Here is a 25,054-nt window from a genome sequence, read left to right on the forward strand (position 1 = left end):
ATACATAAACTCAAGACCCTGGCACAGCACAGTATGTGTACCTGCAAGCCCCTCCACTTCATACATGTGATGTGGTGAGAAGGACAAAGTGATCAAGGTTTTACTGCTTCTGGACATTAAGGTGGGGAGGGGATATTATTTGCACAAATGATTTAAAAGGTAAGAAAAAATATCTATGATATCAATTGGTGCTTAAGGTATGAATCTATATCTGTACTGTACATATCAGGGTTGGAAATTAAAAAAAGATTGCTATTAAGATTATATTTATGTATTCAGACATGCATTAGGGTTATACAACGATATACATTTTATGAATAGAATAAGTGATCAATTCTAAAAACTGCAAGAACAAAAAAAGTTGCTTGAGGAGATGTAATTAAAGGCATCAGTATTAGCAGCATGAAACGCTATGATTGGAGAAAACATTGTGTAAAAGGAAGAATATTTAAAAAGTAACATCCATATCACATCTCTTTTTTCCCTCTCAGCCCAGATTTGATGTTTAAAATAAAGCTTTTCTGTTAAATGTGCATGACATAATGCAGGTAATTGTGAATGAAAACGTCTAGATGTGAGCTTTAACTGCTAATCTACATCTTTACATTTAGTTGGTGCTAATTGTGTGGGTGTTTTGGGGGGTGGTGCAGTATATGGGTGACATTGCTGCAGGATTCACTTCAGGATCTTTCTGCAGGATGAAGCTCCAGGCACACCTGTCACCTCAGGCAGATTACTGCCTCAGTGTAAAATATATCTTCTTATAACTTAATATCATTGATTAAAGAAACGTTACATTTAAGAACAATGCACTAGAGTGTCAGTTTTGTCATCTGTTTTTGCTGGAGGATATTTGAATGATTAATTTAGAGATGAATAAGTTACGCGACCCGGGCATTAGAGCAGGGATTCCATGTGTTGACTTCTTTAGCTGTGCTTGTTTAGAAGACACTCTTATGAAACTTCAAGAGGGTAACAAGAAGTAAAGAAACAAAAGTCTTTCTATTAAGCTTCAGCTCAGCTAAAAGACATAGACAATCATGTTTACATACTCTCTGTCAAGACACACCATCATTTTGTTTTTCACTGAACAATATGAGAAACAAATGTGATAATGCCAAAATAGTAAAATATGTAAAGTGTAACAGAAGTACAAGAAGAGAAGAATGATGAATTCACATTACTGTTATATGAATGGTCAATCAATCAATCAATCAATCAATCTTCATTTGTATCGCGTCAATTTATAACAAATGGTATCTCAAGACGCTTTTCAAAAGAGCAGATAAAAGATGCTCTTTTGTCTTACAATTGGTTATAAAAATAAAAAAAGGATTAATTGATTAATTTAAGATCTTTGTTGATTTAAAGAACTTGATTGTATCTTACATCCTCTTCATGATCAATAATGTCCACAGTCGGAATTGCTCACTGTGCTATGCCTTTTTTTTTAAATACCATTAATGTCTTTTAGCAAAAAAAATAGAGCTCTTAAGCTATTTAAAGCCACTGTGTTTATGCTTCCAAAACTTGAGATTCAAGCACCCCCTAGTGGCAGAACTGATACACAGCCGTGTATTCTACAACCCCATCCAACAAATCATGAAAACACGTGACACTGAGATACACTCACAGAAAAAATGTCATAGACACTGGTTAGTTTTGAATTTGAGTTGAACTCAAAGTCCTGTTGAACTTGAGTTTTTGCTGCTTTAAATCAGGGGTTCTCAATCATATATATATATATATATATATATATATATATATATATATATTTTATTGAAGGGTGTTTTAATTTAAAACAGAAATAGGCAATGGGAAAAAAAATAGGAAGGAAGTATACATACATACACATGTGCCGTATATACATACTTATATACTCGTATATATATACTTATATACTCGTATATATAGTCTAGGTTCTCAACTGGTATCGTCAAGCGCCTCTACCAACTCTTTTATTTTAAAACATTTTTTAACCAATCATATTTATTCATTGAAATGTGTACAGTTTGGACGTCAGCCGGTACAAACCACTCGACAGAAATAAACTCCAGAACAATTCAAACATGTTTAAAAAAATAAAAGATTCATTTTGGGCTTTATTTGATAGGACAGTGGTTAAAGTAAGAAATCAGAGAGAGAAAGAGAGGGGAAGACATGCGGGAAAGGAGACACCAGTGGGACTTGAACCTGGGCCGCCCACTTGTAGGCCATCCCTCACAGACTTTTAACACATTTGCGACCCACTGAAAACAGCTCCGCTGCCCACTTTTGGGTCCAGACCCACAAGTTGAGAACCACTGCTTTACATTTTTAAAAAAACAACCAATATATTAACTGTAGAAAAATGTCCCAAAACATTGTCATTAATTATATTTTTGAGAAATATTACCTGACTTTATTTCTAAGGTTCAAATACAAAGAAATAATGCTTCTTAAGTTTTTTTTTGTAAATCTTTTCTTTTTTTTTAGAGAGAGTGGCTGTTGTTATTTCATTTGCACGTACTCCACTTTTCCCTTACTGATGTTGTTTCCTCCTCTTTAGATCCTTGCTTGTGTTGTACTTGTACCTACTCTCTGATGTTTGGTGCATGTTAAATAGAATAGAATAACATGAAATAGCTCATGTCAGCCTGTGTCTCTTTTCTGAGTCTATACACGTCTTTATAATCCACCTGTGTGACCGCTGGCTAAATATTTAATGTCATCTCTTGCAGCTATGAGTGAAACCTGAGTTTTCTGTAGTGATTGGCCTTCACACTGTAAGGCCCTTTTGTAGGAAGCAAAGTCATATTCATCAAGTGAACAAAGGGCTACGCCCTCTCCACACAGCTTCAGGTGAACACTGTAAATCAAAAGCATGCTTGATTCTAAAGAGATCTGTCCTCAGGAGGAATGGCGACAAAGGATGAAATATGACCACACAAAATGAAAAAAAATAATTTGTTCAAAAGGGCTGCAGGTACTTCCTGAGGGTATAACAACATTCCAGGAGAATGCATGGAAATCTAACTTATGCTGAGTTTTAGCCTTTCATAGTTGACACAGTAGCCCATGAGTTTTTCCCTGTGTATCTATACCCTCTGCTTTCGAGAAGAAAAAAATGTGTGTGTCTGTTTTTTAAACAGCTAGCGTTGAATGGATAATCTAAATACAGCCCAGACTGCCAGTTCAAGTGGAGGCACAGGAGGAGTTGGTAAAGGTGAGATTTGCATTCACTTTTTGTTTTACTTTTTCTAAAATGTCAAATCGGTGCATGATACCTTTAAACAAGCAGTAAAAGGTGATGAAATGTCAATACTATACAGTGACAAGGCTGTACAATCCAAGTTTGGTGAAAACATTCAAAGGATTGGCTTTTGCAAATTGCAGAACAGTCATTTCTGCCTCCATCTAAAATGTATGTGAATCAAGTATTCATTTTTATTCAGTAGAAAGAGGTTCTCTTTAAATATAACATGGTTTGAAAAGGCATAAATCAGTGTACATGAGTAATGTTTGTTATGATTGATTATTTTTCTCTTTCATAGTGGTCACAAAATCAGTAACTACTACAAGGCTGACATCGCAAAGTAAGTTGTGCCTTTAATCACTTCAGAGTCAGATCTATAGATCACCCCACTGTGCAGGCCTCCTTAAGGCCATTGAACTCTAGAGCATATTTAGCTTATTGTTAAGATAATGTGCTGCTAGTTTCAGGTACATATTAACCTTGTTGTCTCATTTACCTCTACACATTAAAGGTAATGGGCAGAGTTCACCAGAATGCAAAACAAATGTCAAACGTTCATGAAGACCACAACAGTGTTACTGCAATGTTGTTCTGCCCAAACAAGTAGATGTTGTTAAAATGCTATAGCAACTGTCTCTAGTGTTTATGATAAGCTAAGCTAACATGCTCATTGTTTTTATCATTTGTGTTCACTTGTGTCTCACAGCTTTTATCATCATTTTTGCTTGCTCATTAGCTGCCACATTAAAATGTATATTACTGTCTTTACTCCCAGCTTGTTCTGCTGTAAAGCTGCCAAGTGGCCAAATACAATTTTTATGTCTCTTTATGTTTGTGAAATAAGAGAACAATAGTGATATGCTAACATAACAATTAGCCACTGCATAAAAAACCCCCCACAAGATCAAGTTATATTTACTTTTTTCTGCTTGTTGTTTTGGTTTTCCAGCTCTTATAGATTTAGTTTATTCTAACAGCTCTTTTAAAAGTCACTTCTTAATCTATCAGCCAGCTGATTTCAGTGGGAAAGACTACTACAAAATAAACACATAGCTTGATGGAAAGACTCAGCAGTTAGCTTGTGAAGATAGCAATAAGCTACTTTCTGAAGCTGATGAATCTGTTCATTTTCAAGCGATTCTTTGGACTACAATTTTAACACATTCTAGTGCTGCTCTGCACTCTGGATAAGTAACACGTTTTGTTGCTTAATTAGCCAAAATGACCTTATAAGGGGATATGAATAAAAGCAGCCACACGTTCCTTGTAGGCAACAAGTTGTAGAGAGAGCCACTATATGGTGCCAGAGGCTGCTTCTAAACCTTTAAGTGACAAGAAAACCCATTACCCTGGGCAGCACCAGCAGCATCGCCTATATATTTGATGAATGTCTGAAGACAACCTCGCAGAAGAAAATTGACATTTATAGAGTAGGCATAGAGTACTAAGGCATCATGTTCAGGCACATTTACCAGGCAAGCAGAGGCTTAACTTAGGAATGTTATTTGATTCAAAAAAAAAAAAACCTTGACAGGGGACTTTCACTTTCATATACCTACTTTGTCAGTGAAGAATAGTAGGGGAAACAGGATTTAGGTAATTACCGGTACATAAAAGCCTAAAGCCTTCTCAGCCCCATCAGGCAGAATCATCTACAATGTGATGAGGACTTTGACATCATGTGCCTTTAGAACATTTAGTAACACATCACTCATTTTAACCAATGACATGTTCTCTTTTCTTGATATTTTTCTTTAGGGGATCTCTCCCTGAGTTCAGGAGGGTCAGGTGGAAGAGCTGCGTCAGGAGGCTCAGGAGGCACGAGCAGCTCAGTTCTGATCACATCCAGCAGCTCCAGCACTACCACCTCCGGGGAATCTGGAGGCATCAGCATCACCACTCTAGGAGCTTCTTCTTCTGCTGTATCTTCAGCTAGAGGAAGCTCTGCAGGGGGAGGGACTTCAGTGAGCGGAGGGAGTTTGGTTGTTGTTGGGAGTTCAGGAGGAGGAGGAGGAGGAGGAGGAGGAGGTTCTGCTGCTTTGGAGGCCTCAGCAGCTGAATTTAAGGCTGCTGGAAGAGGTTCTTCTAGCATGTCCTCTGGTTTTGTGAGTGGCCGAGAGGGGAAAAGGGAAGGGGGCCTTGGTGCTGTAACAGTTTCAACAGTGACGAAGAGCAGCTACAGTACTGCTGGATCTGGGGAAGCCAAGAGAGGATCGTCCTCAGCAATCACATATTCACCCGTCCAAAAAGAGAGGAAGACCATAACTACCATGGCAGCAGCCCTGTCAGAGGTGTTCGACGGTCAGTCATAGGACACATTGGTCAATTAATTTGTGTTGTTTCAGATAACTTTGTGGCCTGTTTCACACTGTTTGAAAAAGCATAGTAAAAGTAAACTTGAGGGGTAACGAGGCCTTTAATTTGTCTCCATGTTTCAGAGAGTTCAAGCACAAATTCCTCTCCAGAGTATAACAGAAAGGAGTATGGTAAGCTCTTCTTTCTTCTTGGATTATACTTTGGTGTGAGCAGTTCTATTCAAATTGTCATGAATGATTTTTTGATTTTAATCTTTTAGTCACATCAAGTGCAATTTCAACATCTGCCACCAGAGGGAGAACTCAGAGCAGAGGTACTGACAGCACTGACACACCACACATTGAGGGACAACACATAAGCATTTCATTGAAATACAAAACATTGTCTATGACGATTCTTTCCATCACAGGTTAAAGATATTTACTCAACAATGTCTTCTGTGTGTTTAGAGAGTGAGATCAGAGCCCGGCTTCAGAGTGCTTCGCCTCCAGCAAGCTGTGAGTACTAGATTAGCCTTTCCCAAACTTAAAACTGCCGCGACCCACTTTGATATATTAAATTAAAAGTTTTGACTACAGCTATTACTTTCAGTTAGGGTAAATTATTGGACATGACAAAATGATATTATGGCAAGATAGACACAAAAGTTTTCTAAACATTATGTCCATGAATAGTCATGACACGCCTTACTAATCACTTAAAGGGTTCACTCCAGGTAAATCATCATTATTGTGATATTTATTTTATTTTTTAAATTGGTGGAGGGCTTTTCACAGCCCACCTGGAGTACCCACACGACCCACCAGGGGGCCATGGCCCACACTTTGGGAAGCACTGTACTAGAGTATACAAGCTTTTTGCTATATTAATTTTAAGCTTTTTTAAAGTTTGGCCTTTTTTTTGTCCCCTTGAGGTTTAATGGAGAGGTGACCGTATCAATAGGTAGTTTTGAGCAAAAATGTAACAAGGGGTTATCAAACACTACATTAGCACTGGCTCTAACTCCTCCCACTGTACAAAATTTAAGCCAAAATACCCCTCAGCACCGTCGCTGGCATATTCCACTGGTGACGTAATTTGGAGCCAGAGTTGTACAGCAGAAGTTTCATTTGACACCCCGCCCGATAAACTAACCAAAACACACATTTGATATAGTGAGAAAAATGGCTAATTATTAGCATGATACGAATTAACGTTAAAGACAGAAAACATGTTTGAGAAAAATGTATTTGATGTGTATTTACATTTTCTGGTTTGATCAGCGTCTCATTGGTTAACATGGAGGAGGCGGGCTTCATGACCTAACCTGAAGCCAGTTAGTACTGTGTAGGGGATATTATAAATGATTTGGTTTCATTCTTGTGGAAAAGTACGACGACAACAACAACAACAAAAAGATCGGATCTTCCATTACAACAAACACTAAACAAGGTTTTTTTTCTGAGGTGTGTGTGGTTACAACTTTTCAATTATTAGATAGCCTCCCGCACCCAAGTTTGACCCTTTGTGTCGTCTAATTTACTGTAAATGGGACAGCGATCAACAAAATGAAACTTGAATATAGGGACTGAGTCCTCATACACATTATGGAAATGTTTACTGATGTGGTCAGTATGAAGTATGAAGTAAGAAGTATAGGGTCATTCTGACATAGGCGCCCCCTGCTGGCCATTAGAAAGAGTTAATCACTTTCACATCGGCTTTACTTGTCAGACCTTAACGCTATATCTGCCTCATTGTAAAAAGTCCTCATATCCTCCTTAGAATGTATTATACATGCAACACTTTGATATTTCTTTATGCCTTACACACTGTGAGTCTGTCGTAGAACATTATCATGAATATTCATTTAGTTTGGATTTGAAATAAGTGGGAGCCAAAGGTATCTGCAGACAATCCTTTCTACTGCTTGATTTCCTTTCATTCTTTCAGGGACTGAGCTGGATGATGTGAAGCGTCTTTTGAGAGGAACCAGCCCAAGCCCCCCCCGGTCCCGCAACAACACCCTACCCATCCCCAAGAAAGCCAGTGTGGAGACCAGGACCATGTCCGAGAGCTCCAGCGCAGGTTCAACCACTCAAACCAAGTGTTCACACTCATGAGATGTTTTGAATGCAAGTTAAAGTCTGAAGTTTACAGAATAATAAGATGCTGTATGATTATGAAGTGTGATACTTTGCACTACATTTTTCATCCTTTGCATTCAATTTTTCTGTCTTCTCTTCAGACCACTACGGCAGCGTTTGGTCTGGAGGTGTGAGCAGCGACAGCTACAGTTACAGCACAAACCATAACAACCTGTCCACAACCTCCACCCTTTACCAGTCAGGTAAGTCATACATAACCAACTATATGAGCTACAATAGGATATCAATGCAGATGTTTTGATGCAATTGTAACAAGAGCTTTTTATTTAAGTGTTTCAGGTCATAAATGAACAAATGGCCAATGTTTTTTTGCACATTGTGGTTTTACTGATGTCATAGGAGTTTAGGAGCGCTCAGATGACATATTGACAACTTAATATCAACTTGTTTTTTTTTCAGAAACATGCCATGTCTCCTTAAAAACTGATGTTTTTCAAGCATCTTTATTAAAACTTCAGGCAAAATAAAACTTAAAAACATAATTTGTAAAATGTTTACACCAAAATATCTAAATCCATTAAAAATTGACATTTTTGTGGACAATTTTTTTTGTTGAGTACTTACATTAGCTCAATTATTTCCAACAGTTATCAAAGTCAGAGAAATCCTTCATTTTATAGTTGTCATGGGACGTGTCATGTTGCGGCGGCCGCCATGACAGAGCTAACACATGACATGTGTTAGCTATCATGTTTATGCTACTGAAAGCTCCCGTTCTGTGACTGTTTGTGCTGCTTGTGATAATCACAAGTTATATAAACTATACTTCGATATATTAGCATCGTTGGTGAAAATATTCTCTTACTGATATATTTTTCCCCCTGATGTCCTGACTATGCTCAACTAGTTTGTTTTCATTGGGGATAGAGTGTGGATTAGCAGAGAGAGTCACTCCCATGATTCCCCACCAGCCTTGAGGTCTTCTTGTTAGTTGTTGTTTTGATTAAGAGCCACCTGGCGGCAGAATTTACATACTGTGCGTTTAAAGAGGGGGAAATTGAGATACTATTCAGTATTCTATTCAGTGGGTAATTCCTGGAGAAATAAGAACATTGGCCATGACCTTTAGTTATCTATGCTGTTGACCTGTAGTGCGAGATGGTACGTAGGGGTATGTTTTTATTTTCCTAAGTAAAATAAGTCTGTGCTCTTTTCTGACCCTTATAGGAGGAGTTCAGAACAACCTGACACTCAGCTCTCACTCTATGAACGGTGGCCTGTCTGCTGGCAGCACTGGTGAGCGTCTTTCTTTCGGTCATGTTTTGACCCATTGGGATTTCACATGCTCAGCTCTGCACTAAGATCCGATCACCGTGCTGTTTTTATTCTTCCTGTCTCAGTTCCTTTCTACGGAGTTCAGAATAACCTGGCCGGTACCAGCCCTACTCTCCTCTCTCCCTCTGGAAGCAGCACACAGATAGGTAGAAAAGCAAAGTAACAAATTTAATGAACACTTGCATTATGTAAAGATTTTATTGAAATCATCTGGGTCCAGTTGTTTATTAAACTTGATAGTAGGATACTGGATAGGAATGATCCAGATTTGAAAATCCACTTTTTTTTGCTACCCATGATCAGGTGATCCAATTGAACTTTTCCTTGTTTTTAAAGAAAATTAGCATCGGATCAGCATGAACCAGATGGAGACCATTAAAGATAACCAATTCTGGATTACAAGAGTCTACGTTCTTTAACCACAGGGGGCACCAAAAACCACACAAACTGAAAGATTCTGACAGTTTCTTACAATTGAATCTTTTATGTTTGATATTAACAGCTATATGGTGAAATCTTTTACAGGGACAGAATCCTTTATGTATTTATTTACAACCCTATTGTCTACTTGATGACATGATGCTGATTTAGCAACTCAAGAACAATTATGTTAAATATATTTTAAGTAACAACATTGTTATACAAATAAGATCATAATATTCGACAATTTGGATCAAAGTTATCCCAATCCTACTCAAAAGTTTTGAACAACAAACTCTGGAGGATCTATCCACATATTGATTCTGTAATCATTTGTTTTCTTTTTAAAAACTTGTCTTTAAGATTTGATGATATTAAAATACCTTGCAAGTATCACAAGAGATGCCATTTCAAGGGAAGAAAATGTTTCAGGGAATCATGCCTTGCTTTCTAAATGTGCATATATCTGTCATTTCACAGTCTATGGTGTGCAGAAAAATGCATCTGGCCCTGGAATGAGCCCAACCACTGGTGAGACTTTACATTTTAAGATGTGTGAATGTTGAGTTTATCATTTTAACATAGTATCGAATATATAATTCTCGCCAGTTATAGGAGGTGTGGCATTGTCCCTATCATAGACAACAGATTACCATGGGGTGTCAAAACAGAAACGACGCCAAAGTGCCTTACACCTACATGTTTTCTAATTGCCAGCAACGAGCAACTCCTCTTCTCAGTTCATTTTTTTTTTTTTGTACTTTATTTTTCCAAAAGTAAATCACCAATGTGACAAAACGAAAAGACATACGTAAAGCATACTATAAAAACAAAAACAAAACAATCAAACAAACCAGTAACATCAAAACACCAGTCCAAATTCATATGTCATGGGTATGTAAACCATCCCACTTAAATAATAACACTAATATATAACTAAGCATCAACAAATAAACAAACAAACAAACAAACACACAAGACAAAACAAAAACCCTGCTGCCCATGGTACGACCCCCGCTTCCACAACTGGGACTGATAGCTCAGTTCATTTTAAGTAAACATATTCTTAAAAAATGAATATTCTCTTCCAAGTTCCCAGCGTTCACAATATGTCTATATGTGATGCTATCTATAGTCCCCTCCAGCAGTCAACTCTTAGTCAGTTAAGAGTCATAGCTTAATCTGCACTCTTGATAAAAATAGGGTCACTACTGATCCCAAAGCATCAAGGTGGCAAGAGCTAAAACACCAAACATGAAGGTTACAATGGTCAGCAAACCAATGAGTGATGTTACGGTAATAATTCAGCGAATCTGAATTAAAGAATCACTTTCAAAGATTTATTATGTAATGTGTTTTTGGTTACTTAGCTGTTTAAAATGTCATAATCACTAAGACATTTGATCTACCTTAGCTTTTATTTTACCAACGATGTAGATGCAAATGATGTTTTACTGCAAACAGTGCTGGGTGGTCATTTGTTAAACTGCAACACAATTTGTCGATTTTCAGTCTGAGGTCTCAGTGTTGCCGTGTTGTCTGTTTGTTGCAGTGAGACCCAGCAGTCCCGTTCATGTAGAGGTCCCGGGCAAAGACTATAAGTTTGTGCTGCTAGAGAAGGAGAACGCTCCTGTGAAGAAGGAGACGGAGCGTCTGATCATGACCAAAGACACGGTGAAGCAGTTCATGTCTGCTGCACCTGCTAGTGCTTCTGGTACTCTTAAAGATGACCACATTGCTACACTGCTCTACTTCCCTCCTCTGACTTACTCTTTCAGCAAAAGAAAGAAAGAAAGCTCGTTTTGCAATTTCTTTTCATAATAAATGGTAAAGTATGGAATGTATTGTCTTGTAGGTACCTATTCAGAAGACTCACTGAAGCGAGAGAAACAAAAACTATCATCCAGCACAATGGAGGAGGGAACAGACGCTAAATGTACATCCATATGATCAAATTTAGATCCCACAAATGCATACATGATATCGTTTTTTTTGATCTGCATGTAATTTTTTGCTTTTTGTTATTTCATTGTTTTAAAGCTGCGTCATTAAAAGTATCCACAAAAGACAAAGCCACCTATGCAGGTAGTGAATTGCATTTTATTTTTCATTCCCATTGTTACATTTAGCATGCTTATCTTTTCTTTAAATATTAAAACATATAATAATCCATCTGGACAAAACATGTTTGCCCCCTGAGGTCTCATTCGAACTAGGCTAAGCTAAGCAAGAAATGCCTTCTGTCTCCTGACTGTAATTGTCCTTTAAGGATACAGACATTTGAGCTCATATGTGCAATAATTAAGAAAAGTATTCAAACATCTCTTTACAATGGTAAATTCCCCCCTGTAGTGTATCTCTTGCTAAGTGAAGCTTAGCCTCAGTATAGAGACATCAGTGTGGTATCAATCTTCCTATCCAGTATATATCTCAGCAAGAAGCACAATGTAGCATAACAAATTGATCTTGCAAGACATAGAACATGTAAGTATTGATACATCTAATGAAATGAAGAAACCAAGCTCAGCAATATGCTGTTGCAGTAGATGTTTGTTGTAAAAAAAAAGTGAAGTCCTTATTTAGTCTCAATAATACCAGTCTTTGCTGAGCTTTTTTATTTCCTTTCTTGGTCCCAACAGTTGTTGGTTTCCTTTCTTTGACAAAGATGTTATTCTGTCTTCAAACTTGTTGTCTCTTAGAGATCCGAGAAGATAAGTCGGGCCTCGGCTTCTTATCCTGCTGCAGCTGGTGGAAGTGGCTGCTCGGCCTCCTGCTCAGCCTGCTCCTCCTCCTCGGACTCCTCTTTGGACTCATCACTTTGGGTAAGACATTCTTCTCTTGTGACAGAGTGTTATTTGCCTTCAATAAGGGTCATTGAATGTAACCTGCACATGCCCATCATCTCCTCTTTGTTTTCTCAGGCGAGAAAGTCAAACGCCTCAAGAACCGTGTTGATGCTCTTGAAGCCATCACTGGCACCGCATCGGCCAGATCCAGCCGCCTGTCAACCTCCTCTGGTGTCAACATCATCGACCCGCTGGACTCGTCGTACATTGAGAGAAGTCCTGCTGGGTCCACACTGACTCGCACCGACAACAGCATCAACCTGGAAGCTGCTGGGCAAGGAGGAGGCGCGGGAAGCGGACCAGGACTGGACAGTGCTGCCCTGCATAGACTCGTCCAGCAGCTGGTCATGGCTGAACTCCGCTCGGATGTTGTAAGAGGTGCGGAGGAGTAACACGCTGATGGATTAATACAGTTCTTAACAAACCACCTGATGCTCATGTGAATGATCCATGATTTTTTTTTTCTTCTTTCAGACACACTGGCATACTCACTAAAAGGGGAGAGAGGAGATCCAGGACCTAAAGGCATGTTTACAAAAACATTACTGGAAATGTAATATTATGTTGTGATCCATTCTTAACACTGGCTGTGGTTTACAGGTGATCCAGGGCAGCCTGGACAGAAAGGTGAGGAACACTGAACAACAATGCTTTAATTTTTTTCTGAAAATCAATATTTTCCTCTCTGGCACTTACAATAAATATATCGTTTATATTTGAATCCTGTAATGTGAAAAAATTATTGTAAAATCAGACCTGTGCACTCATTTTGAAATATGTTTGGATTCACTATAGATAGTTTTCTCATTTTTAAGAAAGGACATCTTTTAGGAGGTGAAAGCATCTTGGCTATATATTGGATTATTTCTTGTGTGATGTGTTTATTTGAAGTTACCTTTTACCCAGTTTATGATATTTTGATAAGCAACAATTATAAATCTGTCTTTTTCAGGTGATAGCGGATTCCCTGGCCTGACAGGTAAGACTGAGAGCAAATATGCCTAAGTTTTAGAGTTTTCCTCCAATCATGAGTAAATAGTTCATTCTCTGTTAGTCTTATTTTCATCTTAGAGTATTTTGGGGCTTTTATACCTTAGTTGTAAATGAGAACAGAGAGTAGAGTAGGAAACTGGTATGAGCGTGGGAGTGGGGAATCCACTTTCAGGACTAAAGCCTCTGAACATGGGGATAATTATTAAGGCTATTTGCAGCCCCAACTCTGTGTCTATTGCCTAATGACATATCTTATTTTTCCAGGTCATCCGGGCCAGATGGGTCACCCAGGACTTGATGGCCCACGAGGACCAAAGGGAAGTGCAGGTATGTGTTTACTTGAGGTCATTTCCATGTGTGAATTTATAGACACTTAAGAGATGAGAACATGGATCTCTGCTCATTTCTAAACAGGTGAATCAGGTGCTGAAGGACAACCGGGTCAGAAGGGCCGGGATGGACAGATGGGCCCCCGTGGCGAGACTGGACCCCCAGGCTTTGGAGAGAAAGGAGACAAAGGTAAAAAAATGTACATATATTCCTACTTTGAATCTCAGAACAAAATTTGTAGAGATGTCCATTCTTTGATAATAAAACCTGTCATGACAGGAACTCAAGGTGAGCAGGGACGCCCTGGTCTCGCTGGACCTGTGGGACCTATGGGGCCAAAAGGTAAGGTCAAAGGTCATGATGGAGTTAAAGGTCAGATCAAATATCATTTAAAGGACTATACTAATATTTTTCTTCTTTTTTTAAACTTTATTTTATTGTGCAAGAAAAGTGCTTTACAAAAAGGTATAAATAAAACAATCTGGTCATTGGTAATGACCAATGACCAGATTTAGTACAACAGAAATGACAAATAAACACAAAGACCAAGAGTATAAAAACAGCAAAAAAATGTAAAAAGGGGGAGACCCAAAAGAAGAAAAAACTTAAGTAAGTAAAAATGTATATAGCCTGAGTAAATGAGTAATCCGCGGGAGGTACCTGGGAAATTAAAGAGTGAAAAAACATGTCATCTCATGATAGATGAAATGCTTACCTAATCAAAAGTGTTGCTCTTATAGGTCCAGTCAGATATTGCCAGAAGTGTAATTTATTTTTCATGACAACATTTCAGTTGTAAAAACGTACCTGAAAATAAGAACCATTACCTTTTAAACCTACAGAGTTGGCAATGTTGCTCTGTCCTGTTTCTACAGAGAAACTTCAAACTGGAAACAGAGCAGGATTATTTTTAGCTTGTCTCTCAGAGACCTAGAGGTACTGTAGCATTGTTGACAGTTTGCAGGGGTAGTGATATGTCAATCACTGGTAGCCACACCTTCATACATACCCGCCTTTATCTTCTGTTTGATCTTAGAATAAGACCATCAATTGCAGTGTTGAAGACATATGAATAAGGAATTAAAAAATAATATCATTAGGTCTATATCTATTGAGGTAAATACAGTTGTGTGACTTGAATCAAGTGATACGCAGGGTAATATTCTGTTAGAAATAACACAGAGGGTAAAGACACTCAATCCTACCATATTCTGATCCATCAAAATAAAGTGTCCCCCAAGAGAATTGCTTGTGATGCTGTGAATACAAGCCATTGACAGGTTGGGAATAATCTTAGTCTATTCAAATTGTTCAGATTTTAAGTCAAATTAATTAAAGGTGCTGTATACATAAAGCATTATCAATAATGCAATAATGAACAGCTGACGTTTGTTTTTCCCAAGGTGCCATGGGAGAGCAGGGGGCCTCAGGAAGCCCTGGTAAAGAATCTATTAGTTTTCATTTTCTGTTGTTTGGTCCTGATTGGCAGCCATGTTTTAAATCAGCTTTATTCATCTGCAGGTGCTCCTGGTATAAAGGGTTTCCACGGAGAACCAGGACCTCCTGGAGCAAAAGGTTCCTAATATGCTTTATTCTGTTTTTATTTTCATGATCCATATTAACTAGATAACAGGGATGTTGACAGGCACATGAAAGTACCACAATCGATAGAAACAATAAGGTTTTATAAACTTCTTTAGTACTTTGATGTTTATTTTTAATTTTTTTTTTTTTTTTGCAGGTGATCGAGGAACAGCAGGGCTTCCAGGAGCCAAAGGAGACCTGGGAGAGAGGGGGCAACGTGGATCTGCAGGTGTGTCCCAGATAGACCTGCACATGATGAATTATAACACAGCTCATATCACAGCAGATATTAACATGTCCCAAAACTTATTTCCCAAATGTTCTATTCATATAGAACAGCAGACAGAAAAAGTTGTTTTTATGTGCAGTGTTCATAAAACTTCATAGAACAAATGAAGTAACTTTGTAATGATGCACACTTGATCAGAGCAACTCTCTCTCTCTCCAAAGCTTCGCTGTTACAATCTTGCTTGTTCTGGTATGACCAGTATTTAGTATTTAGTAACATCTGAAAGTAACTGTTGTGTATCTATTTAATATTTAAGAAAATAAAAACACACTAAACAAGAATAACTTTAAAATGATAAACTATAAAACTGTGTGACATTCTCAAATGTGGATTATCATAATCATGGTTAAAGAACTATCAACATGCATATTTATTCAAAACCCTTCTTTACTGCTTAACATTTTTGTAAAATATTTTACAAACAACTACCCCAGTTCTTGTTATGACCCCGACATTAAGCAACAAAAAACTTTAACACAGATCATTACTTTCCCCTTTAGCTTTTGAAGGTAATATGTTTGTACGATTATGATCGTGATTTGGTTTCAACACATGAATCTTTGAGACAAATATTATCAAAGAACCTCAAACAATCAACGTTGTTAAAAATAATGCATGATTCTGCATTTGAATTTTAAAAAAAAGGTGCTCAGGAGAAAGGGTTAAAAATACATTTGATCGGGGAAAGGTTTATCATTTTTTTAAATTATTTGGTTTATGATTAAAGGTGAACCAGGACAATCTGGGCCACAAGGACCTGCTGGACCAAAGGGACCTCAAGGAGTTGGTGGTGAGTTCAAGAGCTTCAAAATAATAAAGACAAAGATGTCAAGACTGAGAGGAATTTAATGAGGACTGCGTCTAATCTCCAGACAGCTAAGTTTATTCTAACAGCGCACTAAAACGTTTTCACAGTCGTATAAATGCTGCAGTGCTGTAAACGCTGTTGATGAGTGGTTGTCCTTTATTAAATAAGCTACTGAGGAAGTTCAATTGTATGAGCAGATAGGCTGCCACACTTACAGATGATTTGTCTGTTCATGTCGAAATAGTTTTTATGTACCGAGGTAAGAAAATACAACCCCCCCCCCCCCCCTCACCTGTAATGGAACAGCCATCATGACATAAGGGGAGATCTAAAAACTGGATTGCTGTCAAAGTTTCACTAGGAAATTGTCGGGTAAAATAGAAACTCTCTGAATAAATTGCAGGTGAAGCAGGTTCGATGGGACCCCCTGGTGTGAGAGGACCACCAGGAACTCCTGGAGATGCTGGGCCCCAAGGTACCACAACACTATCAATTTATGGCATCATACACAATAAACTGAAAACTTGTGTTTGTCAAGTCTGTCCTAGGGAATTTGGCTTGACTATTTCAAATTGATTGCATTTAAAAAGATTTCTAAGCATCACCAATTTTTTAAATAAAAATCAAGTGTGTCTAATCATTTGATAATGGTTAGCAAGAGTAGTGTGCAGGATAATTTTTTTTCAAGTGATAGTTTGTCGTCCTACGCAGCTACTCCATGACATAGTTGGGTGTGCGTGAAATGTGATAATCTTTCCAATGCCACGCCATGACATTGTTTTTATTTGTCTCCAGGAACTCCCGGACTCCAAGGACCCCCAGGTTTGAATACATTTCCTGAAATAAGTTTTATTCTTATACAGGTTCGATTTTCTATATATCATTACTTGTTTTGATCCATTAACACAGGTATTGCTGGAAATCCAGGACAGCCTGGTGCTCAAGGTAAAGCCTCATTTCCTCTCTGAAAAGTTCAATGGAAAATGGTACTGTTCACAAGAATTACGGGGTCTAAAGAGTAATCTGCGTTAACACATTTTCTCAGTTAGTACCTCAATGCAACAGAAGTTTGCTTGTATTACTTATGAATAAAACATTCATTACCTTATTTTGGTTGTATTGCACCGTGGGACGGAGAGAAACGCAATTTCTATTCCACTGTATGTCTGGCATATTTTGAAATTGACAATAAAGTTGACTTTGACTTTGACATCATAAATGCACTGTATGATTACAGAAACACAAAATGCCTCCCTTCTTAAGAGCTGGTTAATCAAATTGCCCCATTTAGTTTTTGGTCTCAACGATAAATTGAAAGGTAGTAGTAGCCAATCATCACCTGAGTATGTTGGTTGGCTTTGCATGGGGAATCTGTTGGTCATTTGAACCAAGCCACAGTTTCTGTCCGAATCAAAGTAATGGAACAACTCATCAATCGACTAACATTGAAAGCTCTTGAGCCAGCTCTTAGCTTAAATGGAAACTTAACATCCACACATTATAGTGGGTGCATAATAAAGTAAATGACTAGTTCTGCAAATGGGAGCAAAACAAATGATGTAAGGTTTATACTTTAAATAGGCGTTCACCTCAGAGCCTTTTCATTTTTGTCAAAGGGAAACATTGATTTGTAATGTAAAGGTTTTTAATGCAATCTCATATAATACTGTCTTTCAGGTGAACCAGGATTACCTGGTAAAATCATATCTCCAAGTAAGCACTACCTACACTTTCATTTTAAATAAAATATGAAGAATATGAATACTATGAGTATTTTTCCTCTATGTCCATCTTGTAAAGTGGATTTTTTTTCATTACTTGTTTCAAGTTGGCTCTGATGCTGTGGTTATCCCTGGACTCCCTGGGCCTGCTGGGTCTCCAGGTCCTTCTGGAAGCCCTGGTCTCTCTGGTCCCATTGGCCCTGCTGGTGTTCCTGGACAACCTGGTAAGTTAAAACACCTTGAATAACTCCAAGCATCTTGCACGGATCATCTGATACATGTTTGGATTGTTATTACACTTTAAACTGATTTTTTTTCTGATGTAACACATTATTACTCAGGTCCTAAGGGAGAACAAGGCGAAAAAGGTGACAAAGGAGACCAAGGGGAGAAGGGGGGTCAAGGAAAACCTGGTGAACCTGTTTTCAGTGAGAAACTGACAGAAACCCAAACAGACAGTGAGTACTTGTCTTTTCTTAACATGTTACTTCTTTAATTTCCTGGTGGTATTTAAACACATCACTGTAATTTACAGTTATAGACACAGCTACATACTCTATATTTCCATTTCTAACAGGACTTTCCTCAGGGGCTGGACAGCCCGGCCCACCAGGACCTCCGGGACCTCCTGGAGAACCTGGTCCACAAGGTCCTGCTGGTCTGTCGAGAGGCTTTTATAAGATATCAAGTGAATTTCCAAACAGTTTGGACAAGTTTATATGATTATTAAAATGTTGCTTCAATTCTGGTTCAGGTGTGTCTAAACAAGGTCCTCCAGGGCGGAGAGGTCCTCAAGGGGAACCAGGTAAACAAGTACCATCCATTATAGACAAAATGATAGATACATACATCATCAGCATAAAGAATGATTCCAGCAGTATCAGAAAAAAAGAGTGATACTTTTCTCTCTAATATTAAAATGATTTAAACTGATGTTGCTCTCGTCACAGGTGTTGGTGTACCTGGACCTACAGGTGTGAAAGGAGAACCTGGCAGCTTCATTCCTACCTCAGGTTAGTGACAGAAATCCAATGTAAGATTGATTGTAATATTATTGGGACCAAAGAGCACATGTCATATTTAGCCTTTGCATGTTTGATGCAGTCTTTTCTGGTTTATGTCTTAGATACCTTCTTTGCTGGACCACCAGGACCTCCAGGACCCCAAGGCCCACAGGGTTCACCTGGTAGGTCTGAGAAATGTGATGCTGTTGAAAACCTTCAAACTATTCAGCCCTGTTTGTATGCCAGTCAGAGTAGGTGCAATGTTATGACAAAATTGTATGGTGAAAATTCTGGCATTTGTGATGCAGGGCTTGTCTTTAACAAAATATGAACAGCTACTGGTCAAGAATATTTCTTCAAAACTTTTTAGAACCTCTGAATTCACAGATTTTTTCCCTTGCCGTGTCAATCATTGCCCTTAGGTGTAAGAGGATCACAAGGATACCAAGGTGAGGAAACTGCAATCAATGCCATCACCGTTTTGATTGGAAACTAGTCTTGTACATAAACGTTGCTCTAGCTTAGTGTAATAATGATTGTTTCAGGTGAACCAGGTCAACCGGGTCTTCCAGGCAGTCCAAGTGAAGGAAGTGTTGGTAAGTAAAGAACATTTCATTGAGATCAAATTTTACATAATATATTTTTTAAAGAATCTATGGAGGTCCAAGAATCTCTATCTGTTGGCCCTGCTGTTTGAATTTTAGATGTGTTTATACAGCGACTAGCAGGAGGTGTTTACCTGTTTTCACACTACTCTTGGTCTCTAACTCTTCCATTCTTTATCCATCTATAGCTTGTTAAAATGAAAATGAACAAAGTCTAATTGGATGATTAAAAAAACTCATATCACCAAGGTCAACTCACTGGAAATGTTTTCAAATCTTTAAATCATACCTAGCAGCCTTATTCGGCAGGTGTTCCCAAACCCCCAGATTTCTGGAAATATTAAAACGTCATAAATAAACCCCATGCTTCTTAAACAGATCTTAAGTCTATGTTTTGGTATTCATGTCAGGTTTCCCGGGTCAGCCTGGACCTATTGGCCCTCAAGGTCCACCAGGCCCATGGGGTCCAGCGGGGCCTCAGGGACCTAAAGGTAAACTCGACCAAATGTTCTGAGTAACCCTCTTCAAACTCTTCCTTACAGACGTCTTTCCTAAACCTCCCCTTATTTGGATGTGTCATTAATAAGGGTTTAACTAAAGTGGATGGCTGTACACAAACTCTCTCTGTCCATTATATCTACAGTATATTTATTTTTCAACTAATTTCCTTTATTCAGAAGTCAGCTAGCCTTTGAGTCTCTCACAATGTTCCTTGCAGGTGATGTAGGAGCCCCAGGAGTCCCTGGAGTATCAACTGGTAAGACTACTCATTTGAAGCCATGTATTAAGACCATATTGTAAGAATCATTTTCACTCATAACGTGCTTTCAAAAAGTCTACAGAGTCAAAAGCAAGAAGTAGCTGACACATTCTCCTAGACACCAGTAAATCATGCAAACATGTTCTAAAGACAGATTTTTTAATAATTCCTTGAGCAGCTATTGAGCTTTAATGATCGCTCTTGGAAAGAGAGTTGGACAGACTTAGAAATATTCATTATACAAATAGGACACATACAGTATATTTGCCAAACTGGAATGTTGATTCTAATGTGGACAGAACACTCTTATAAAAGCAATGGCATTATTAGTTTGCAATGGCATCTTGGTAAAAAGCCCCTGCATCAAGTCCATACAAATGTGCTGTTTAGTCAAATGGTACTGCTATGATAAAAAAAATCAATGTTGTTATTTATTTGAGAAAATATTGTTCAAAAATTGCCATTTCAGTCATTCATACATGACATGACATCCAATCAGAGAAATGTGTTTTGTTGAACAAGGTGGCTCATACAGTCCTGGCCCCCCAGGCCTACCTGGACCACCTGGTGCACCTGGAAGGGATGGAAGTGGGTCTGGATCTACTGATGTGGGACAATATATTTCAGAATACTTACAGAGTAATCTATTGTTTATTTACTTTGCATATACAGTCAGATGAAACAAGCAATTCAATCAAGTGAACTGTTTGAGACAAATGTCTCTTAACATGCAGGTGGTAACATCAGGGAATACCTGGCTGGACCCCCTGGGCCCCCAGGTCCTCCAGGGCCCCCAGGGGACGGGTCGATTGATGATATGGCCAACCGAGTTATTTCCTACATCCAGGGTGAGATTTACTTGTGTTTTGTATATTAATACACAGCATGTCTGTATCTGAATCTTTACTTATTACTAACATTGGTGTAACCTGCTCATAACATTTTCCTGTCCAGGTTCAGGTCGAGGATATGATGGGACTCCTGGCCCTCCTGGTCCTCCCGGTCCACCTGGATCTGTCTCTATTAATGACATCATCAACCTATTACAACGTAAGTCAGGAGGTTAAAATTAAAACATTTTTGGAAAGATGGTTATTTAACAACAAGCTTTGTTGTCGATTATTTTAATTCTGCCAAACTGATGACTTGATTTCTTCATAAATCTTGCAGTGTGTTTGTTTTTTACATGGTTCAACAGCTGAGCCTGCAAGACTCTCCTATATGTGTCAATTGTTTGTGTCCAGGAGAGGACGTGAGGAGATATGTAGCAGGCACTCCCGGTCCACCAGGACCACCAGGAGCACCAGGAGCACCAGGCTCAGGCCATGGCGGCTACATTATCAACACCCAGGAGGTGGCTGAACGTGTTCTCAGTCTGATGAATGGTTAGTGTCATTGATGGACCTTAAGGTGTCTGAATAACAAAGCTCTTCTTTTTGAGAACATAAGCATGATTGACTGATGGTCCTATCTTTCCCCAGAGAGGGGGCATGTAGGTGCCCCTGGACCCCCAGGACCTCCTGGATCACCAGGTATTCCTGGAAACTTGATAGGGGTTAAAATAAATCATTTAAAAAAACATAGTGAGGGGGTAATAGTATTTATGTTTTTAGTTTTTATACCAAACATATATAAGACCAACATTATTCTTAAACCCACAGATTTTCTCTTTGTCCCCAACTAGGTGGTTATCAAGGGCCTCCTGGTGCCCCAGGTATCCCTGGTCCACATGGTCCACCTGGACCAGCAGGACCACCTGGCCCACCAGGATATGGGAATTATGTCAGTGCAGATATTCGAGACTACTTACAAAGTGAGTCTACACAATGGCTTCATACATTTTTTAGGGTTTAATCATGAAAACATGCAGAACATGTTGTTAGACTTCAAATCTTTTCTATTTTCTTCTTAAAGGAGTTTCCTACAGAGGCCAACCTGGATTTCCAGGTCCCCAAGGACCAGAGGGTCGCCCTTATCCAATCCATGGAGTGGTTTCCTATGCTGAGCATGCTGGCAGAGAGATGCTTAAAGGAGAACGACAGGAATACATGAAGAGTATGTTTTAAGGAATATGAAACATCATACACCTTTACAAAAATGTCTCTATAATAATCTGTCTGGGTTGTGACTCATTGTCATAAAAAGTTGCAGGGTTTTCTGAAGTCTTAAAATATGGATTTTGTCATCAGGTGATGGCTTGGCAGGAGCTATGTTTGGACTTCCTGGTCCGCCAGGCCCTCCTGGACCCCCAGGACACAAGGGTGACCCTGGTGTGCCTGGGAGCAGACTCTTGAACCTGGACTCTGGAGACTACTCCAATATGGCTGCCAAAGTTACTGATTACATCAAATGTACGTAGGTGCACTGGAGGATGTTTGTCATGACAGCAACACTAATAAAAATTGTCTTCACTCTGAATCTTACTTTCATAATAATATAGTCTACATCTTACCTGACTGACATCTACTGTCCTTCAGCTCACGGTCTGCTCAGGGATGTTCTGAGAGACTCTGAACATGTTATTCAAGGACCTCCAGGACCTCCTGGACATCCAGGAGTGCCTGGACACAGTCAATTGGTCAGCTGCAGAGAAAACGTTGTAGATGTGGTGGAATATATCAAATGTAAGTATTATTAGCTTATTAGTCACACTTTTTTATAATTCAAGGCCAAGAACCCCATGATAGGCAGTATCTTTGCAAATTCATACAATAATGTCTCACTTCAGCCATACTTTAAAAAAGAAAGATAAAGCCTTTAGTTCTTCTTTTCAAACACCCTACTAATAAGGGTTAAGTGACTCCACTTTAACTTTGTTCCACTCTGACAATTTTAATTATTTTCCTAAGGTTTAATGTAGCAAAAGAGTTTAAACTGGCATCACAAAGTGTTCTCTTATTCACAGCCCATGGTCTCCTGCCCGAGCACAATGGTCGTGACTTTCAAGGGGTGCCAGGTCCACCCGGCCCTCCTGGTCCCCCTGGATACAGTCGGTTGTTTGGTTGCCACACAAACGTCACAGATGTAGTTGAATACATCAGAGGTAAAGAAGTACAGACAAACACATGCTGCGCCAAACATAGAAACATTTATTATCTGAAAAGCAAAAGGGCTTAAGTAGCATGGCTAAAAAAACCCATTTGAATTTGTACTCTGACAGCACATGGAGCCATTGTAGGACCGCCTGGGAGACCAGGACAGAAAGGGGACATAGGATTCCCGGGGCCAAAAGGAGAGAGAGGTACACCTATAAAGAAACTCTAAACATGGAGAATGTAATAGTTAAAATTGCATGACTTCCTGATTGATCAGCCTCTCAAAAATTGTAAATAGTGAAAATGCAATGAAACATCAGACTGTTAATACGGCATGAAAATAGACTACAACACATTTAATAATTCATTTGATAATGACAGCTAAGTCACAAACATAGACTTTAAAAAACATAGTCTCAGTGAGGTCATTCGTGGATTTCTGAATATGTGTTCCAAATGATGAGAGTTGCCATATTGGAATTGTTGACGCCGACTGAAGCAGGCAAAGAGTTGGAGTTGATGTGGGCCGAATGAATATTCTAGTTTAAACACGCTCCATCTGGATTACCTAGCTTGTCATCCAGCTAGCATATTGTAAACAGGGAAAACACCATTAGCAAAGCCTACTGTTTAAGGTCAGAGAAAAGATTCAGCTAAGCAAAGCCTCATAGCAAACAGCTACAACACGCCTGCCTTTCATTCAAATCAAGGTATAAAGGTATAAGCCAAAATTTGGATTTCAAGGCAATGTGGCTGCCTTGTTGATATGATAAAAAGTGGTTCAATCTGAAATCACTAGAAAATCTAAAAATGTCTGTCTTTCATTAGCAATACATTTGATAAGATGTGTAAAAACCAAAACAGAGAAACGTGGGTTTGGTGTTGTGTGATCAATAAGTAGGTGCCTCTTTGTCATGACACAGGTGAGCCATGCCTTCCTGGGCCTGAAGGATGCAGAGGACAAGGGGACAGAGGTTAGTTCATATTTACACAAGGGGCTGGCCCCTGTGCTTTGAATGTGAATGTAGTTTGATGAAAATGATTATTTATCATGGCTCTAGATCCAAGCTCAATTTTATTTCAAAAATTCAGTTTTCTGTAGTAGCAATGTCAGTCAGGGTTAACAAACCAATAACAGTGATTAAAACAAGCAATAGCAGCATTAGCTTGCTAACTACATGATAGCCTGCACTTGTCTATAAAAAGAACTGAGTCTATGACATATTTGCTAAAAGAATATTTTAATATGATTCAGTATTCTGGAAAATAACAGAACCCACATTATTTTTTTCAGACGAATTCGCGCTGAGGACAAAAAGAAGGAGAAGGAACATTGGTGTTTAAAATTATATCAACTATAAGAACCTTTTTTATACATCTCATATTGTGTAATACAGTATATGGACCATTTTTGGTGTAAGGCAGTAACTGAACTATAAAAATACAACAAATTTCCCTCAGTTTTATTTTTTTTTGTGATTTTTCTTTTATTTGGGCAAACTGTCTTTTTGAATAGAGGGATTATGTATAGTTATTGTTTAATTTGTTTACATTGTTTAAAATGGTGTCATTTAGAGAGGTGATATCTTTTATTGTATGGATTAAATGAATGTATTTCTCCTTTTAGTAGGTTATTTGTTAACATTTTGTTTATGTTGCTAGTATTAAGCTTTAATAGCTTTTCAT

General features: G+C 38.6%; 1 protein-coding gene across 2 annotated transcripts; it reads left to right on the top strand.

Annotated features, from left to right (window-relative positions):
• Positions 1-24,986, top strand: col17a1a (collagen, type XVII, alpha 1a). 2 transcript variants are annotated; one of them, XM_065966484.1, is made up of 54 exons: positions 1-159; positions 3,132-3,205; positions 3,534-3,575; positions 4,994-5,536; positions 5,674-5,721; positions 5,811-5,864; positions 6,001-6,048; positions 7,484-7,618; positions 7,779-7,880; positions 8,866-8,934; positions 9,039-9,119; positions 9,874-9,924; positions 10,946-11,107; positions 11,249-11,329; positions 11,434-11,478; positions 12,093-12,215; positions 12,315-12,617; positions 12,714-12,764; positions 12,840-12,866; positions 13,192-13,218; positions 13,497-13,559; positions 13,647-13,751; positions 13,842-13,904; positions 14,966-15,001; positions 15,084-15,137; positions 15,304-15,375; positions 16,163-16,225; positions 16,647-16,718; positions 17,039-17,065; positions 17,153-17,188; positions 17,921-17,956; positions 18,072-18,188; positions 18,306-18,422; positions 18,542-18,622; positions 18,719-18,769; positions 18,915-18,977; positions 19,091-19,150; positions 19,391-19,417; positions 19,514-19,564; positions 19,984-20,064; positions 20,292-20,330; positions 20,856-20,972; positions 21,068-21,181; positions 21,288-21,383; positions 21,578-21,718; positions 21,815-21,865; positions 22,018-22,146; positions 22,248-22,388; positions 22,523-22,684; positions 22,811-22,957; positions 23,239-23,376; positions 23,494-23,574; positions 24,292-24,342; positions 24,663-24,986. In XM_065966484.1, exons 2-54 carry the CDS (start codon positions 3,142-3,144, stop codon positions 24,710-24,712), a joined length of 4,788 nt encoding a protein of 1,595 aa, XP_065822556.1. In that variant the 5' UTR covers positions 1-159; positions 3,132-3,141; the 3' UTR covers positions 24,713-24,986. The 2 variants fall into 2 exon arrangements, with proteins under 2 accessions (XP_065822556.1, XP_065822589.1); XM_065966517.1 differs by having other exon boundaries at positions 18,542-18,613.
• The last annotated feature ends 68 nt before the right edge of the window (positions 24,987-25,054 follow it).

The sequence above is a fragment of the Labrus bergylta genome, chromosome 1 (genome assembly GCF_963930695.1).
Source record: "Labrus bergylta chromosome 1, fLabBer1.1, whole genome shotgun sequence".
Lineage (NCBI taxonomy): Eukaryota > Metazoa > Chordata > Actinopteri > Labriformes > Labridae > Labrus > Labrus bergylta.

Bases quoted from the DNA above. Each gene is read 5' to 3' on its own strand.
- col17a1a (XM_065966484.1), top strand. From the start codon at position 3,142: ATGGATAATCTAAATACAGCCCAGACTGCCAGTTCAAGTGGAGGCACA. The intron at 9,120-9,873 runs GTAGAAAAGCAA...GTCATTTCACAG, and splicing joins TGGAAGCAGCACACAGATAG to TCTATGGTGTGCAGAAAAAT. The intron at 11,330-11,433 runs GTACATCCATAT...ATTGTTTTAAAG, and splicing joins GGAGGGAACAGACGCTAAAT to CTGCGTCATTAAAAGTATCC.